The sequence below is a fragment of the Artemia sp. Qi Xiang Cuo genome, chromosome 1 (genome assembly GCF_049724085.1).
Source record: "Artemia sp. Qi Xiang Cuo chromosome 1, ASM4972408v1, whole genome shotgun sequence".
NCBI classification, from domain to species: Eukaryota; Metazoa; Arthropoda; class Branchiopoda; order Anostraca; family Artemiidae; genus Artemia; species Artemia sp. Qi Xiang Cuo.
In genome coordinates this window covers 44,146,762-44,166,261 of record NC_142794.1, presented here as the reverse complement: position 1 = coordinate 44,166,261, position 19,500 = coordinate 44,146,762, and the positions used below count along the sequence as shown (strand labels likewise).

Genomic DNA, 19,500 nt, shown 5'->3' with positions numbered 1-19,500 from the left:
TAAAATGAAACTGAATTTAGCACTTGATGTCCTATTTGTGCTCTTTCATAATCTAATAATTGCTTCTGAGGGAAGTTACATTCTGAGCCCTCAAAGAGCTAAAGTGGCTCAAAACAGCCTATAGTAATAAAAAGTTTAAAATCATGTTTCTAAAAAGAAATAAAACTGGCTAGTGATAAAAAATTGCCATTTGTAGGCTAGCTGGTTCAGGAATAGAGGTAAACCTTTATATTAACAGAATATTCAGATAGCCAGGAAATAAACTTACCTCTGGAATCAGAATTAGCCTATAATTAAAAGTTCAAGTATGGATAAATCCATTTAATAGACAGTAATAAATTTCACAAAAAACACTTGATATTTTGGTCACATATGCAGTGACCATCATCAGTAGTTTTAGTATTACTACTGATGATGGCTACTGCATATGTGACCAAAATATCTAGTATTCTTTGTGAATTTGTCACTGTCTATTGAAAGGATTTATCCCTATTTAAACTTTTGTTTATTGTCATAGAAATGCTGTGTGGTCTTCAAAATTATCTACAAGATCAGAATTTTATCCTGAGTCCAAACATGACATTCATTTCTGTTGCAAATCCTTTCTAACCTTACCTAAATACATAACACTTATTGTATATTTCCCATACATTTGTTGATTCTTAGTTTTGTCACTGTAGATTCAATTTATGGGTAAACCAGTTTTAATAACATTGATGATAATAAGCTGTATCTAAAATAGGTGGAAAAGGTATCAAACAAATGTCATGTTTGGATTCAGGATGAAATGCTGATTCCAGAGGTAAGTTTGTTTCCTGGAAATCTGGATAATCTGTTAATATAAAGTTTTACCAAATGGAAATTATTCCATTCTTAATAGTAAAATGTCCTTAGTTTTAATAGGAAAATGTTATTTGAAAACAAATTTACAGAAACTTTTTAAAGGGCTAGAAGCCCTGCAAAAGTGATTTCAGTTTTGTAGTTATTAATATGGACTGTGTGGTGAGGTCATTTTCAGGGGTTTCAGGCTCTTAAAAATTCCTACAAATTTCTTATCATAATAATATTTTACTATTAAGAGAATAAGAAAAATAAGGATAAGGCTACCATTTCTCAATCAGCTACAAATGAAAATTTTCTCTTACTCGACAGTTTTTTTTTATAAGCATGTTTTTAAACTTTGGTTTAGCCTACTGTGGACTGTTTTAAGCTTTTGGGGCCCCATTAATGGCTCAAAACCTAATTTGACCCAGAAAGGAGTATTGAATTATGAAAGAGAATCACTTTCATCATAACTAAATTGGGAGGCATTTCTCCCCTGGAAAATTTCCTGTTTTCCCCAAACATATCTGATCAAAATGTTGAGGTAGCCATTTTGTTGAAAATAGTCCAAAGATCAAATTACAATGCCTCCAGGTTTGACAACCCCCCTTCCAACCTGGACAAAAGCTGCAAGCTGCCTATTAATAAGATATAAAGATTTTATGGGAAGGGTGGTTGTATAAACTTCAAAGAGGGGAGAGGCAGGTGCCTCAAAGGGTGCATTTTAATGCCAAAATATCCTAGCTCTCTTTGAGCCTTCAGGTAAATACAGGATTGGTTCTAAGGCAAGGGGTGGAGGTTGAAATTGATATTTAATCCCTCTCAATTTCTGGGGATATTCCCGGTCTATACTGTTATTATGAAAGTAAACAGTATCATTAAACCCCAGAATTAGCAGAAATTATTCTGTATAGGAAGGGGCTACCCCTTCCTTGTCCCTAAACTCCCCATAGTGGTTGTAGAAACTTTGGATGATCATCATTAGGTCAGAACTTGAGAGTTCTGGTCTTTTCTTATAGGTCAGAAGTGATAGGATACCAACCAGCCCCTGTCCTAAAACTGTATTGATGTCTGGTCCTTCTGTTACCCCCCTGGGAGACCTGATCAACATTTTAAGGTACTTATTTTGTACTTTCTATTTGTCTGCTCAATTTTGCGTGTGGGAGAATTATCTGGGAGGGGGGAGGGGTGCTGGCTCCCAGCTAAATTCATTTGAAAATTACAAATATACCACATTTTACAATTTAAGAAATAGACATACATTAAGAATTAGGATTCCATCTTGAATCCAAATATAATTTTCATTTGTATCAGAAATGAATTTCACCCTCACCCACCTAATGTGCAAATATATATTCTGTGGTGTATATATACACTGAATTCTCTTCAAGTCTCTCTTTACTTCAAATTGATTGAACAGTTTGATAAAATAATGGAAAAAATTAACTAGAAAATTTAGCTAATACACTAATTTATTACTCTTTTTGCTCTTTTCAAAAGAGCTTATCAATGCGCTTGCAAAGGCACAGCCCCTCATGATGATCCCATATATAGCCTTAATAATGCTTTTATGCTCACCACCCCCAACAGTGTTTTGCATAATCTGATTAAATATTTAACAAACAATAAAACGGGTGTATTATTATAGGTTTAATGGCACAAAAACTAGTAGCCTAAAAGGAACAAAAAAAGGTATATAAATATGAAAGGGTAGAAAATACTGAACATATTAATCAAATTACCGACAGTGTCTTTACTGGAAATTTTGTTAAAGTTGTTTATGAAGGAGAGTTTTTTCCTGGGTCTGCCCAAGAGGAAAACAAAAACAGGGTCAGAGTGAGTGTCATGTTCATGGCTGGTCTAAGAAAGTGGAAGTGGTCAAATTGAAAAGACTCAATATTTATGCACAGGAAGACATTTTGAAAAAGTTGTCGCCTCCTACCCCAGCACCTGGTACAGCTTCCAGAGCAGCGTCATACTTCGTCTTTGCTGACTGGTAGTCTAGTCTTGTGCCTAAGATATTTTACTTTTGAAGCCAAATTTGTAATGTAGTTTTTATATGATGAATAGTCAAAGTTTTCTACCAATACGTGAATCTTTTTACTATGCCCCAGTGTATACCACCTTGTGTCCCAAGATATACCACCTCTGGTACATAGCAGGACAAATAGTATAAGCAGGGACACTCTCCTTTTTTTTCTTCTAGCTATACAAGAAAAATCACAATTTCTGCAGCAGTTCTGGGACTTTCATTTGAGCCATAAACCATTTTTCTACTCCAATGCTAACCATGCATTTTGGAGGTTTTCCAAAATCTGTCCCTGCATTTACCACTCTCCTCTACTTGTCTATCATATAAAACACACTCGAAAAGGGAAGTTTGATGAATGCTAATGAAATAAAACAAAATTATGATGACAAGATAATAGTTTAGAAACAAATTTGGGCTATATATTTGCACATTAGGGGGAGGGGGTTAAGCATAGCATATATTAAATACGTAACCTAAACAAACCTATTTTAACCTAACCAAAACTATTTAACCTAATGAAAAAAAAAAATATGATCAAAATAGAATACTTTATTAGCAAAATTGTGAAAACTACAACTTGGAAATAAGCTCTCAGAACGCAGAAATGTCCTCAAGAATCGCGTTAAAAGGAACTAGGCCTTCTGCCTTTACTGCCATCCGCCGCTTGTACTCTATTAAGTATGAATGTTAACAATAGCGGGACGTACATCGGCGCCGGTTGTTCCTCCACTTTGCAGAACCCCACATTCTTTTTACTTTTTGAGTAGAGGTACCGGTTTCTGGGTCGACAAAATTATTTTTGTTCTTCACTTTCAAATGAGTGAAATCTGCTTGTTCCAGCTCAGTTGTGTTGTAGCCCTTCCAACAATCTGAAATCATTATAGAACATTCATAGTGAGACACCATATTCTGTCACTAGTCAAAGATAACTAACCGGTGTCCTCAAGAATCACGTCAATACTGAACTAAAATGAAGTAGGTCAAGAATCGCGTTACTAATGAACTTTTATTTGTCTTTAAGACGGTCAGCCCACGCAAAGCTCCCAATTTAATAATTCACAAATGACTTGCATAATTTTGCTAATAAAGTATTCTATTTTCATCATATTTTATTGCCACCAAACTTCACTTCTTGAGTGTGTTTTATATAATAGAAAAGTACCAAATTCCGATCTCATGATCACTCATGCCTGACACAGACTGTCTTGACAAAATTATTACCGTACAACCTTTGACTGAAAAAGCTATTAAATTGAAATTAACATGCTTGTATTTACCTAATCAACTTGTCCCTGTAATTGTTACTGTATTAGTATTGTGTCTTAGCTATGAAAAGAAAACAGTGACATCATACAAGTTTCTTTAAAGTCGTGAAGGTAATGATTCAAAATTTAATGCTAAAACCAAATAGTCAGAAACACTTTTCACCAACAGCTGGGACTTGCTTTCCAATTCTTGTATTCTTGCAAAAATTGGTCTGGCAGCCTTCTGTTAGTCACAATTATCAAATGGAAAGTTAAGCAGGCTTTTCCAGCTAGCTAAAAAAAAAAGCATTGTCTTTGAGGGACAAAGGGTAATATTTATGCATCGAAAATATCTGTACTTTTCATAAGCATATACTGCTGATAACAATTGCTAAGTTTGTAAGTACAAGGGTCTTTTGGAAAGTAACCTTGGAAAAGGGTATTTTGGAAAAAGATCTGGAAGTCTTGGTTGGTGATAAGCTCAAGTTTAATTTTCACGCACAGTCTGTAGTAGCCAGTGCCAACCAAACTCTTGGTATAATAAAAAGAACATTCTGCCGCACATCTCCAGCTGTGATTACCAAGCTCTAAAAGGGCCTGATCAGAACAAATTGAAAATTTGGGATGTGTGTTGCTACTCCAGTAAATAAAGGTGATATATCAATTCTAGAATCAGTGCAGCGACATGCAACTAAATGCATAAAGCGATTCCAACATCTTGCATATCTTACCCGATCACATAAGCTCAAACTACCATCTCCTACATATAGTCGTAGGTAAGGAGATGCAATAATGACATACAAGTTAGTACGTGACCAGAGTATGATCCCCAACCTGTTCCAGATAGTCAGTTCACCAAGTACTAGAGGCCACCCCTTGAAGCTTTATTGAAAACGTGCTAAAACCAGGCTGGAAAACAGGCTCTTTTCTAACTGCTTAGTCAGCCTATGGAACTCCCATAGCCAGAATGCTATTATGTCTTCCAGTGTTGAAGCCTTCAAGTCTGCAGTTGACGAAGACTGGTGCAAGAAACCTTGTCTGACAATATGGGATACATCTAACAAATTGAGTTATCATCATCAGTGACCGGCGTTCACAAGATTTGTCCTTATCGCTGGCAAGTGCGATTTAAGGTAATATAAGGTAAGGTAACCTCCTATTGATGGTGAAAGAAATTCCACCCAAAAATAAAATAGATTTATTTTTCTACATTTGAAAACTGCATCATTATTCTGCTTTTTAGCATAGTTACTCTAGCACTTACTATATCCTTGCAGTAGTTTAGAAATTTTATTAGTGTTATAATTTACTGTCTGTGTCTTGAGCCAGCTCTTTGACCTTTTCCTCCAGCTTCTCATTATCACTAAAGCAATAAACCATGGCTAAAAAGGATCACAACCAGGGATAAAACGGTGGAGTGTGTGAATCCTGAGACAAAAACACCATCAAGGTGTGGGCCTAAACAAATTTACTGAATAAACCCAAAAAAGCCTGGCAAAATTTCACAGCAGGTCATTCATGGCAACTGTTTTCTGAAATTTTATGCATGTTTTTTTGGCTTCATTCATGGAATAAATGACAATATTTGCGAAGAACATGTACCATGAAACATTAGAAAAAATAAGCAGGGCTATACAAAACAAATGATGTGGTATGCAAGCTTTGGGTATTGTACTGTTGCACAACAGTGCTCTACCTCACACTTTTTACGGCCTTTGGGGATGTTTTAAGATATCTTCTTTGTAGCCCAGAATGGTCGAAACCCTGTCAGCATTTTTTGTATTGTTCTGTATCAGTTGTATCATTAAGTTAGCCATCATGTATTTGGATTCCTATTATTGTGTTTTCATTGTGACTAGTTAGAACAAATATCACTTTGAAGAATTTCCACCAGTTTCTTTGCACTCTCAGATGGGATCTGATTCTTTGGTTGAAAAACAATTAAAAGAATGTCTCATCTGGTCTTTTATCAGTAGTCTTTTAGTCCTGTTATCTCTATATCTGTAATTGTGTCACCAAAATGTAAACGTCTGCCTTTGTTGTGATTTGCTAGTCCTTGGCCTTTATTATTCACGTCCAAGTGCCTTTTTGTCTTGGAGGGCAAACAGCCTCCCCCCCTCCATAATCTCCGTACACATCCAATCAAATTTTGAGACAGCCATTTTATTCTGCATATTTGAAAGGTCTAATAATTATGTCTTTGGGGAGAGACCCCCTCCCCCCACAGCTCTCAGGGCAAGGGCTAAAAGTTATACAAGTTGCCCATTATTAACATATAAGGTTTTTTATGGAAGGGATGGTCATATAAACTTCCAAGGGGGGGGGGCTCATTTGATTGGAAATCAGAAGTTCTAGTACCCTTTTTAAGAGTCAAAGTGATTAGACGGCAATTAGCCCCCCCCCCCCTATGTCCTCTTTCCCCCAAACGCATCTAATAGAGATTTTGGGATAGCCGTTTTGAAAAAAAATAGTCCAAACATCATATAACAAGGTCTTTGGGATTTGACAAAACCCCTAGAGCCTGGGGGTAAAAATTGTAAGTTATGCCTCAAGGGCATATAAGGTTTTTATGGGAGGTGTGGTCGTATAAACTTTAGAGGAAGCTCATTTGACTGAAAGTTGAAAGTTCTGGTTTCGATTTTAAGGGTCAAAAGTAATACCAGGTTGTCTAGACCCCCCCCCCCCTCCGACGCCCTCTTTTCACTGAACGCATTGGATCGAAATTGTGAGATAGCTATTTTGTTCAAAATAGTCCAAAGAACGTATAATAATGCCTCCAGGGTGGAAACAACCCTCCAGGGGCAAGGTTTGTAAGGTGTGACCTAGGGCATATAAGGTTTTTATGGAGCGGGAGGCTGTATAAACTTCGGATGAGACTCATTCGATTGGAAATCAGAAGTTTTAGTGCCCTTTCTAACAGTCAAAAGTAATTGGAAGGCAACCACTCTACCATGCACATCATCATAGGCAGTGCAATTGCGCTGCCTAAGTAAAGAGCAGTGTGGGCACAATGTGTTATTTTTTATTTATTGTTTCCGACCAAGGCCCTTTGTATAGAAGTTGTTGCAGAAACTTCGAAAGGAGCTCATTTGATTGTAAATCCCTGATATTTCATGTTTGACTAAATTGTTTGACATAACTGCAAGTAATTAGTCTTTTAGAGCTTATCCATAGGCTATTAATAATAATTTTCTAGAAACCAATGATTTGACATTTGGTTAAGATTGCAGTTCTTAATTCTTATCTTTAGAGATAAGACTAACCCTGTGTATTTTTATGCTTTAAGTAAAAAAAACTTGCATTGACAGAACATGTCTCAATAAATATATAGAATCTGTACTAATATAAGGATGGCAAATTAAAAATATCCACCTATAATCAAAATTAAACAGATTCTTTTCTTTAAAAAATATTTCCAGGAACTTACCAAGCTAGAAGAAACATGGAAATTTAAGTTTAAGAGAAGACCATAATTTTACTGATGACTTCACTGAAGTTAACAGAAGCCTTGAGAGGAGGCGAGGCATTAGTTTTGGGAAGAAATTTCGAAGTAAGTCTGACAGTTTTACTGCTGAAAAAAATAAAATAGAAACCTCTAGCCCAAACTGTTTCTCGTGATCTCAATCCTTATTCATGTAATCATATCAACCTGTATCCCTAATGTCGGCTTATTGCTTTGAAAAACAGTAATACAAGAAAAGAAAGCTCCTCAAATAGAGTTTAATCCTTCAAGAAAGTTGAGAAGTTTATGCTCAATATATAAAGCTCCTCAACTCTATTGATGGCTTCATTCTTAAATGGGAAGTCATGATTGTGTGGGATTTTTAGTCTGATGAATAGTAATTTTTGTATTATGGCTTATCTCAGTGGCCCCTGGCATAAACTACATGATTGAGTCTTGCTTTTAGATAAATGTACAACAAATTATTGAGTCTTCTATCAAACACCTCAGGCTGTATTTGAGGAAAGCATTCAGAGTGAAAGCATTGTCAGAAAAGTGATGACTAAGTTCTTGCAAAGTCATTGCAGTAGTATTCGAAGACATAATTTGGGCTGTTATCGTTGCGATGGGATTTCATCACATTAAGGGTTTGGAGTTTGTAGAGAATTTGAATGTGGAATAGTTAGTAATATCAAACCGTATCTTTCCAGCAAAGGAAATGGTGGACTTCTCTACCCTTGTTTGTAAGCCAGAGCAAGGACAGGGTAACCTGTTTCGAAGCGTTGTCCTGTTTCGGTTGGTCTTATAATATTTCTCCATCAAAATGAAAGGAGGAATTTAAAATCATTAAAAAAACACACTTAGCTTCCCTGTTTCAGAGGCAATGATGCTGCGCGTTGGCACTTCTGTCCCTCTAAGATGTACGAAGTCCGTAAAATTTAACAGTTCATATGGACATTTATTTTGAAGCTTGATTCATTTGAGGCTTGGTTAAATTATGTACACTGATGTGTAATTACAAATGAGTCATTACCAAGGAAGCTTGGTAACAAGTTTTCTCAGGCTCGTAACCTTTGTTAAGTACCGTAATTTGAAACTTAGTAATTTTTGTATTTGAAACGACCATTAAAAAACTCATTATTTTCATGTATATGTTGAAATTAAATTTTGTCTCTTTATAATTTTGGCCACTATTACCGTGAGTTGTATCTAACTTACATTTTATTATCAAAACTGTTAGGAGTTTTCTAATTTTCTGATGTGCTGAATTTAATTGTGTAATTGTCATCAAAATTATTTTCGTTTTTAAGGGGGTTTTCATCTTTCTTCTGTGATTTGGCAAATATTCTCAGGCTCGTAACTTTTGTTGAGTAATTTGGAACTTGGCAATTTTATAATTTTGAAATTGCCATAAAAAATCATTCTTTTCATGCAAATACTGTTATGAAAGTTCCTTGCTTAAAGTTCGTTATAATAAATTATTAGAAATTTCATAAACCAGAGATTCACAACCTTGTTTTAAATGTTTTAAATTTCTGACTTTCAAGGTTATTATTCTGAAATAAATTTTAGAATCTCGAAATAAAATTCGATTTTATTTAAGAATCGTTGCACAAAATCAATTTGTTGCATTGATTCTTTAGGTTATTTATACAGGGTAAAGTGTGAGTATAATGTAAATTTATACCTTTATCTTGATATTATTGTTTTTAACCTTTGTCTTTATCTGCATCTATTTAATTGTCACTAACTTTATCTTTCATTGTACACGTACATGAACATCGTACTGGACGTCTGTCTCTTCATCTATAGTTCCTAGACAAGGTATAAAAATTAACATTCTAAATTAGTCTAGTTTTCAGGTAGCCTGACAGCTTAATATTGTTGGATAGCATTTTAAATTAGCTCAAAGGTGCTTCTCTATATAGGACTCATTGCTGGTAGCGGCCTGTTCATATCATTCTTTTAGTGGTTTGGTGAGAAATGTCACACTATAAATACCACCATCTCATACCATAGAAACTCTATTTATGTCAGACTATGAAAATAATTTGTCTCAAAATTGCCTTTTTCGCTCTCTATCTTTCTATCTCTTTTTCTCCCTCTGATGTTACTGTACTTGTTTTCAGTGGTAATAAAGGGTAAATACAGGATTACAACCTTATAATTATGACCATAGGCTACTTATGTTTTGCGATGTGATAAACTGTTGTTTCATGTTCTTATCACTTTTTTTATACAAAATATGAAAACCTGTTTGCATTTTGTACAGCTAGAAAATGACGATAATTGCATGGCTCACGCATATGTCAATATAATAAATTTATTTGATTTATATATACCTACTCTCTTTAAACGAGCAACTGTGTATTTATGTATGCATGTATGTAAAAAAAAGTTCTTGAAAACAGCTCCATATTTTTTTGAAAATGGCACCCTGTTATTTTCTGGCCTAAAAACGATCTAGATAGGTTACGTGTTTGCTAAAAGTTTATTTAGAGCCTTAATTTTGGTTTATATATATCTGTGTGTGTATGTGTGTATTCTTATATGTACTATTTTTAATATCTAGTTTTCAGTTAGACGTATTGAAAAACTTATTAAGTTTATTGCGGATAAAATGGTTAAATATTTTTCTTTTTTCTTTTATTGTTAACCCCTATTTTTAGCAAATATATTCTTACGAATACGCAAAATTCAGAGCTAATGAAGTACCTTCACAAGAAATTACAAAAAAGTAGTGTTATTTGAGTCAGCACTTCCGTTGCTCAACATAGTACTATGTAAAATATTAGTATTATTTTTACTTATTTATTTATTCCACTCTCAGTATCTTTATGTAGCTGCTATATTTCATTCCAGGAATCCTGCGTTATTAAAGTAGCTAGTCTTGAAGATGCTTCAAAATTTGTCTTATGCAGTGCAAAACCTAATTTCAGACAAACTGTGATAGATACTCAGATAACTTTAAATTTCACTTTTGCTAAATCTAATGGCTTGAAAAACAATTCGCTAGTAGACGTCACAGAAGTGAAGAAGGTTCTGAAAGCTACAAAAGTGTATGTTGAGCCTGTGTCCAGTGGTGACTATGAAGTTATAGTAAGTAATGTCAATCGTATTTAATCACCATTTAGGCTGGTGCTCCTATTCTTTTTGTTTCTTATTATTATTGTTTTGTTCTATTTTTATTATTATTATTGTTTGTATTATTGCAAGTTGAAGACAATGAAGGCACAAGTTGAGCAATTAGTTTGTGAGTGTACCCATTACTCTAGGCCTACTGGTGTCTCCTCAGATTTCACCTGATTTGCTTCCGCTGGTGTTGAGTCTCAAGGCTACCCAGTGTGTAGTGCAGACAAAGGATATCCGATGCAGACATAAATAGACTCCAGTGCAGTCTAGTGCAGACGCAAGATATCCAAGCCATAAGATATCCAATGAGAAGTAAAAGCATAAAATCTTATAAATGTTCTTTTCGGAATATTTAGTGTTTTTCAAGTAAGTTCAAATCTTAAAATTGTCATGCGTAATTGATAAACGTTTTATGTTTGATTATTTCCTTGATCCATAAGATCAGATCCAGATAACAATGCACAAGCGAGAGGTAGAAAGAAAACATTTATTTCTCAGTTTTTCTCTCTAGCAAAAAAGGAAATAATATATATATTTATTTGTGCCCGCTTATTATAAAAATGAGAAAAGAGCGGAGTATCAAATGAAAGAAGAAAAGGAAAAAAACATAGCTAACGCTAAAACTTAATTCACATAAACGCAATCCCATAAATAGTTGAGTCAGCTGTGAATCGTATAGCTTGCTGAGAGATCGCTCGGAAGCTCTACGCTTTATGTCGATCACTTTAGTTGATGGATTTAATACTCCGTGTATCGATGAAATCTCGGTTTTACAGAACCTGAGTGGAAGTCCCAGGCAAAATTTTGCATATTGGTAATAAGTGCTTCGTATTTTTCTACGCTCGGTGAGAGACAACATTTCCCACAAGGGCGATATATGCCAGATTATGAGAGAGACAACGGCATTGAAAAATTTTGAAATAATAAAACGATTGAATGACCTCTTGCATTTGACAGTGTTCCCGTAAGATGATCGGATAGACCTGCAGATTGGCAGGCCTCTAGTGGATCCAAGCGTCTGGCCGTGATACCAAGGTATTTCAGGGACTGAGGCTGCTGGATTCTAGTACTATTAATGACGAGATTAGTATCTGCCGGGTTAGCACTATTAAAAACAATAAATTCCATTTTTTTCAATGTTGACCCGCAGTCCTATTCTTCTGTATAGGGTCACTAGGAGGTGAAGATGCTCTTGTACACCCCTGAGCGTGCTGCTTAGGAGTAACAATCATCTGCATATGAAATAAAACTGAGATCCACGCCCTTTGTAAAAAAATGTCCCTCGAATGGGTCCAGCTACGGAATAAATTGCAAAATCGAGCATGATGGGGCTTAGACCAGACCCTTGTCTGCTCTACTGAGCTTTCAACTCCCTTTGAAAGCTCAATGGGCTCATAAAGTTTTTGCCTACTGTGTCCAGCGATTTTTTCCCATCCCAAAACAAGACTGGTGTGCGTGTGGGAGTACCGATCATGGAGAGCTGGGAGAATGCTGTGATCTAAACCTGAATCTAAGAGGCAGCAGAGTGCTTGCGAGTGGACGATTGAGTCGAAGGCAGCAGCAATGTCGACATTACAGACAAATAGCGCCTTTTTGATCAGAGATGTAGTTGTTATTAGTGTCTTTAGTAGCTGACGGGCTACTAAAGAGAAGGAACTGTGATTGGCCTGTAGCTTTTACAAAGCAGTGGATCTTTATTCTTTTTCAGAATATTGGATGTGCGGCCACCGTGAAAGTTGGCAGGTGTGAGTCCCTGCTCAATGCACATTTGGAACAGTAGGGCTAAATACTCATAAAGAAGTTCTGTGCCATGTTGTAAGTATCTCCGAGTAATTACATCGAGCTCCGGAGATTGTTCTTTTTCAATGTTTTTATAATTGTTTCAACGTGCCATTTAGAAATAATGACTGTAGTTCGGCGGAGTTTTGACCTACCTGTCTTTCTTTGTAGCTTAGATCTGGAAGTGTAGTCCAGCTCATTGAGTGGTGGCGCGAACACGTGCTTGTAATAGTTTACCCAACTTTCATCAGAAATGGGACTTTGCACATCACCGCCAGCCCTGTTTGATTGGAATTACTTTAAAGGATTTGTGGGTAATTTTACAATAATTTGATAGTTACTCCGCTTGTTGTGCTTGTATGCTATCGACAGTAAAGTTGAATTCTTTTTTGGCATTCCTTCCACAATCCTTCTACAGTTGGTACCAGAATTTGGATCTCTTCTTGATAAACTTGACAAGTGGGTTATCCCATCCATTTTTACGAGTGTTGGGGTACACTTTTGCCACTGGCACAGAGACTGATTCCACCAACTTCGTTGAGTGTACAATTTTGGAGCAACAGATATTCAGAGCTATTCTGTTTTCTTTTTGACCATGAACTAGGAGGTGGAACGGTACTTTAATTATAACAAGAGTCGAGTCAAGGATATTTTTGTACAAAGATTGCTCTACTCTATGCCAATCACTATGTGCCGTGATCTAACGGGGCATCACTTTCGGATCAATAATTGTACTAATAAGCTAATTCCAAGATGATCACTACAGTTGTGCTCAGAGTGCATAACTGCTTTCATCCCCGTCGGGAGTTGGAAATTAAGAAAAAAGTGATTGATATTAGACGTGGTCAAGGATGCGCTATGAACAAAAGTAAAGAACTTAGATTTTGGGACTGGAGTCATAGTGCCTTGCAGATACTCCCTAAGTATAGTGAAGAAACGGTCATCATCTAATAGCTGGCAATTTAAGTCCCCACAGATAATAATCTTTTCTGACTCGTGTTGTTCGACCGACCTCCCGAGTCTCAAACAAGCGCTCGTATGTCACCTTTTTGAAAGAACACCACGATAATTTATGGGGAGGTACACTGATATTACGATAAAACCGCTAAGGCCAGGGCCAATATTAAAAAACAGTTAGTTTGTGTGAACTGTCATTACTAATTACCAAAACCGTTTCGAGATGATTTCGATATTCCCTTTTTTGTTCAAGAAGGTGGAAAAATCATTTTTTTCCGGATAAGTTTGTGTATGTTTTTCTGTGATTCACAGCTCAGAGTACACGGTGTGCATGGCGACCCCGTTATGTAGTTACTCCTGAATGTGCAACTACAGAACAGAGTTAGACAAGCTACATACAAAACTTTGACTGTTGTAATAGCAGAAGAAACTATCCAAAAAAGAAAGTCATTTTTAATTTTTTCAGGTATCAAACCTAGAGGGAATACAGTCGTCCTTGTTAGAGCAGTTTCAACTAGTTTGGAAAGGGGCAGTCATTCCAGTACGTTTTCAGGGTCTCCGATCCTCTATTCGTGTCTGTAAGTGCTTCCTATTCCTAGCCCTCTTAAAAGATCAAAGACAACAAATAGGGAATAAGCCTTTCTTTAACTCATCAGAGAGCTACGAATAGACATAGATTTTACAAAATTAGTTTTGGTGCTTTTTTATGCTCCTTAAAAATGACAATACTGACATTCCACAAATCCTACTAGTAAGATGCTGGAAAGGCATTTGGTATTAGTTCCTTTTTGTTAATACTGTATACAACGGAATCTTATTTCAGAAAAGCATTACAGCTAATGATAAACTAGGATATTAGTCTCTGCATAGTATTTTTGTGGCCTCGATATATTTTAGTGCATAATACCAGGAAATAATTTATTCTGTAGGTTTTGCATTTGAGATGAAGTGCTTACAAATTAAATTTAGCTTCGGGCAACCTTAATTTGGATGTAATGCAAGCTATGAAGTAGCTAAAAAAACAGAAACTGTTCGACTGTTCGATAGCAGTGTGTAGAAAATTCTCATATCAATCAGTTTTAAAGGATTTTCAAACAGTTCGTGGTAACGAATGGTAACCGAGAGTCTAAAAAACGGAATTTTGATACCAATAGGTACATCAAAAGAATCAGATTTTAAATGTGATTTCAAATATATAAATTTCATCAAGTTTAATCTTACCCATCAAAAGTTATGCGCCTGAGAAAATTTGGCTTATTTTGGAAAAAGCGGGAAAAGACCCCCTAAAAGCTATAGAACCTTAATGAAAATCACACCATCATATTCAACGTATCAAAGAACCCTACTGTAGAGGTTTCAAGCTCCTACCTATAAAATTGTTGAATTTTTCTTTTTTTGCAGGAAGAAAGGTCAGGGATGCGTTTTTATTTGTTTTTTTTTTCTTTTTCCCAGGGGTAATAGTATTTACCCAGTGTTCCTAGAATATCGTGGGATGGCTCATTGGAACGAAAATTAAAAGTTCTAGTGCCCTTTTTAAGTGACTAAAAAATGGAGGGCAACTAGGCCCCCTCCCATGCTCATTTTTTTCCCGAAGTCACCCGATCAAAATTTTGAGATAACCATTTTGTTTAGTAAGGTCGAAAATGTGATAACTATGTCTTTTAGGATGACTTAATCACCTGAAGCCCCTGGGGGGAGGGCTGAAAGTTATGATCTTTACCCAATGTTAACATATAGCATTGGTTATTAGGAAGTATACAGACGTTTTCAGGGGGAATTTTTTCTGGTAGTGGGGGGTGGCGGGGGCTATGTGGAAGGATCTTTCCATGAAGTAAGTTTTCATGGGGGAAGGGACATTGCTATGAAGGGGGTGCCGGACTCCCCAGTATTATTTAAAAAAAAAAACAGAAATTAAATATAAAAAAACAAGTTTTTCAACTGAAAGTAAGGAGCAACATCAAAACTTAAAACGAACAGAAAATATTAGCTATATGATTGGGTTCACCCCCTAGTCAATACTTCGCTCTTTAAGCCAAGCATGTTTTAGTATTTTCGCAAGATTTATTTATTCAACGTCATTCAAAATATGTGTGACTAAGGGATCAATTTGAAAGAACTAGAAGAAATCTCTACCTTCACATTAAATAACAAGGTATTGACTATGAGAACAACCCGCTAATATACGTATTAAAAATATATGAATATAGAAGTTCGATACGTAAGTTAATTCGTAAGTTACGTATATTTGTTACTAATAAAAACGTTCGTAAACAAAATTCAACAAGTTTCAAGAAAGCCATTTAACCAAATAAAAGTAAAATTAATAAGCAAATTTTGCTTTAATTATCCATTTATGGAGAACCAAAATCAGAACCTCCATTAATAAAAAAATGATCAGAAATTAAATAAAAAAAAACAAGTTTTTCTAACTGAAAGTAAGGAACAACACTAAAACTTAAAATGAACAGAAATTATTCCGTATATGAAAGGGGCTGTCCCCTCCTCAGCGCCTCGGTCTTTACGCTACAGTTTGACTTTCTCACAACTCTATTTTTTTTAACAATAAAAAACTTTAGCGTAAAGAGCGAGGCGTTGAGGAGGGGACAGTCCCTTTCATATACGGAATAATTTCTGTTCGATTTAATTTTTAACGTCGCTCCTTACTTTCAGTTTAAAAAAAACTTTTTTTTTTATTTAATACTCAATAAAGACTGGCCATGTACTTATCACGTGCACACCTCGAATGTATAGGAATGTTAACTTTCCAGGAGAAAGGAAAGCTAATTTTAGGATGTTCTCCGTTGCTGATGGGTGTAAACATTAAATAAAATCCCAAAAAGAAGTTTTACTAACTTGAATATTAAGAATAAAATTTAAAAACCATACTCTCTCTCTCTCTCTCTCTCTCTCTCTCTCTCTCTCTCTCTCTCTCTCTCTCTCTCTCTCTCTCTCTCTCTCTCTCTCTCTTCTCTTCTCTTCTCTTCTCTTCTCTCCTGTCTTTTGTCTTCTTTTCGTCATGCTTCTCTTTGTCTGATATTTTGAATTGTAACTATGTGTCTCACATGGATGACACGTTGTTGTTATTTTTTATTCATATTTTGAACTCGTACTAATTGAGCTGTGTACATAATCATATTTATTATATAAGCAACCATTTATAGTGCGTTTAGAGAATGATGGTCAAATCTATGGGCGTCTAGTAGAAATGACAGAAGTTCATATTTTGGATCCCAAACATCAGCAGAGTGATGAAGAAACTAGAAGCTTTTCTGAATTTTCCTTCGAGGGTTACGGCATAAACAGCAGCTTTATCAAGAGAAAGTTTAAATTGCAGAATGATATGGCCTTCGTTTGCAGAAACACTTTAGCAAATTTTGGACTTGTAAACAACTTCAGTGAGCTCAGTGGTTTGTTAATGTATGACGAAAAGGAAGTTCTTGTTAAACTTATTTTGGATGACTCCGTGCCAGTATGTCATATATTCATGTCTGATAGTCTTTTTAATTGTCTAGAGCTTAAAAGGCCGTCGTTAATTGTTTTTAAATGGATAAATGCCTGTCAAGTGAAAGAACCGAAGCGTCTTGTTGTGAAGCATAAACAGGTGAGCTTTGGGTTTAATATTGTAGATAATTTTGTCAATAGTTTCTGTTTAGGCTTTTAATACTGGTTCTGTTTAGTATTTATAGACCGAAAGTTGTCTAATTATAAAACTCCCTTCCAGAAGTTTGTTTTCAGGTTTAAGCTTAGCCTTTTTTATTTTTGGGGTTTTATCAACTTAAAGTTTAAATTTTATTAACAAAGGTTACAAAAAAACATACCATAGGCTCTAAAAGGTTATACTCGTCTGAGGAACCCATGACTACACAAAAATTGATTATCTAGGTTTTACACAGACAGTAAAGAAAGCATAAACAAAAATAATAAGGCTTATAAAGAAATGAGAAAAATAAAGGACGGAAAGAAAAAAAGAAAGTAAAAAAACTATAGTCTTGTTTTGATTGCTTTCTATTTGATTTTATTTTACATTTGCCTTTTCTCCTTGTTTTTTTTAATTAGTTTTTGTATTTTACAACATTTTTTAAAACCTATTCTTGCACTGGATATGCTTTAATAGAGATTGTTGCGAAAACATGTAAGATTTCTTTTTCTTCCTTGCCTAAAAAATTTCCTTGTTTTTGTTTGTTTACTATGTCTAGCCTGTGTGACCAAGTGTCTGTCCTTCCATGGAGCAATTATAGTATATGTAGTTGCTCAATGAGGAAATTCCAGAAAAAAATGGTCTCAATGGACTCCAATTATTTGTCAATATACTGCTTTCTATTTGTATGTTACAAAATCGATTATATTATATAGTTCGCACAAAATAATCGATATTTTCGGCCAGTTAAGGGAGCAGTTTTCATTTTGTTAGCGTTCCTCGTTTTGGCATTTATTTAAAAATACAGTTCGAAAATTTAAACTGTTCACAGTTTTTATATAACAGTAGTCATGTTGTTTTTACTGATTATATTTTATGCGAAATGTTTTTGTAGTTTGTTCTGTTTGAAACATTCCATTAAAAAAAAACTCAACATGTCTATAAAATAAAACATTTTCTATTCGCCATATGGAAAACATTCAGTTCGGTAGAGCAAGTCAGTTTCACTCCTGAAAATTTCTTCAAGTCCAAACCGGCTAAATTTTATAGAGAAGGAAACTGATAAGCTAATCAACTGATACCACTTAGCTGATATACTGTCACACATAATATTTGTCTCTGTGCAGCAAGTTAATATTTTTAAGCAGGCTATTTGCGACCTGACCTAATGATTTCCTTTTCCAGGGTATTTCGCTAACATTAGCAGAGAAGGATGTAAAAAACTTAGCGAATGGAACTGCTCATGTTTTTATCAATGAAGGAATGCAAATACAGCTATGCGACACAACTGCAAGCCTCCACTTAGATCCGGAGAACTTAACATATTGTAAAGTCAGACCTATCACATTAAAATCGATCCCTATTGTTTTTGAAGAAGAAAAAGAACAACTTCAAAAACCTGTTCTTGTGAAAAACAACGTGCTAATTGAAGAGTAAGTCGTCAAGGCTACTTGTCAATTAAACGAAACGCATCCAAAAAGTGAAGATAGATTAATCCTAGTAAAATATAACCTTGATATAACCTTAAATTTATATAATAATATAATTTGGGCTATATATTTGTACATTAGGGGGTGGGGTGTGGGGTAAAGTATTTGGACAGCGTCCCTAACCTAACCTTACCCCCACCCCCTTATGTGCAAATATATAGCTCAAATTATATAAGTCCAATGCATTATATCACCCGTCACTTGTCTTTTTGGCTATGAAACCGGTTGTCTGAGATCTAACTTAAGCGTAATTCTTGAGTGTGTTTCGTTTAATTAACTAGTACCTCTTCAAGTTCTATTTCTCTACATAGTAGTGCTGTAAAAACATCTGAAAGTCCGTATTGAAGTAAGAAGTTTATGTTTTCACCTGTGTAAGCTCAAATAATGCTGTCCAATAGAACTTATATCTGAACCTGTCTTTTGAGCAGAGGGGTGACATCGAAGGCCTTTGGAATTTGTCTAAAACTACCCTTTTTGCAAAATATATGCAGAAAACGTTTTCATTTTTGTGAAAGACCAGGATTTTAATGGTGAAATGCAATAAGGCAAATAATTTTGCTTTTCTTGGAGATTTCAAAGGTGCAACTAATTTCAGAATTTTTCAGAGTATAGGAGCGCATAGGAGCGAGTAATCAAATCTTGTTGATCCAAACCAGTAAAGTAAACATTTCTCAGAACTTTATTATTGACTGTTCAACTATCTATATCAAATAATAAGAGGTCGTCTCTGTTTTATTTCCTAGTTTTTTTGTTGTTTTTTTTTTTTTTTTGCTTCCATTTTATAAAAATACGTATCTGAAAACGTGGCTATTTTTATCTATAAATATGTAAAAGTATATTTATAATACTTATAAATATTACAAATAGCAAAATGGGAGGAGAGCTGTTTTGACACATTCAGTAATTGCTTGTAATTTCTATAATCAACGTTGTTAAGTCAACATTCCTCTCAGAGGGGGCTGTCG

At 35.1% G+C, this 19,500-nt stretch overlaps 1 protein-coding gene across 3 annotated transcripts in view; it reads left to right on the top strand.

The window, feature by feature from the left end:
• LOC148956357 (peroxisomal ATPase PEX1-like) overlaps positions 1–19,500 on the top strand; it is an 84,965-nt gene that overhangs the window by 2,539 nt on the left and 62,926 nt on the right. Inside the window, exons 1-6 of one of the 3 annotated variants that reach the window (XM_089095030.1) lie at positions 1,875–1,939; positions 7,518–7,648; positions 10,403–10,639; positions 13,875–13,986; positions 16,570–17,009; positions 18,231–18,478. In XM_089095030.1, coding sequence (XP_088951156.1) covers positions 7,580–7,648; positions 10,403–10,639; positions 13,875–13,986; positions 16,570–17,009; positions 18,231–18,478 — 1,106 coding nt within the window. In that variant the 5' untranslated portion in view covers positions 1,875–1,939; positions 7,518–7,579. Of the gene's footprint in view, positions 1–1,874; positions 1,940–4,944; positions 5,242–7,517; positions 7,649–10,402; positions 10,640–13,874; positions 13,987–16,569; positions 17,010–18,230; positions 18,479–19,500 lie in introns of those variants that run through there. The other 2 variants (XM_089095020.1, XM_089095025.1) reach the window with 2 other exon arrangements.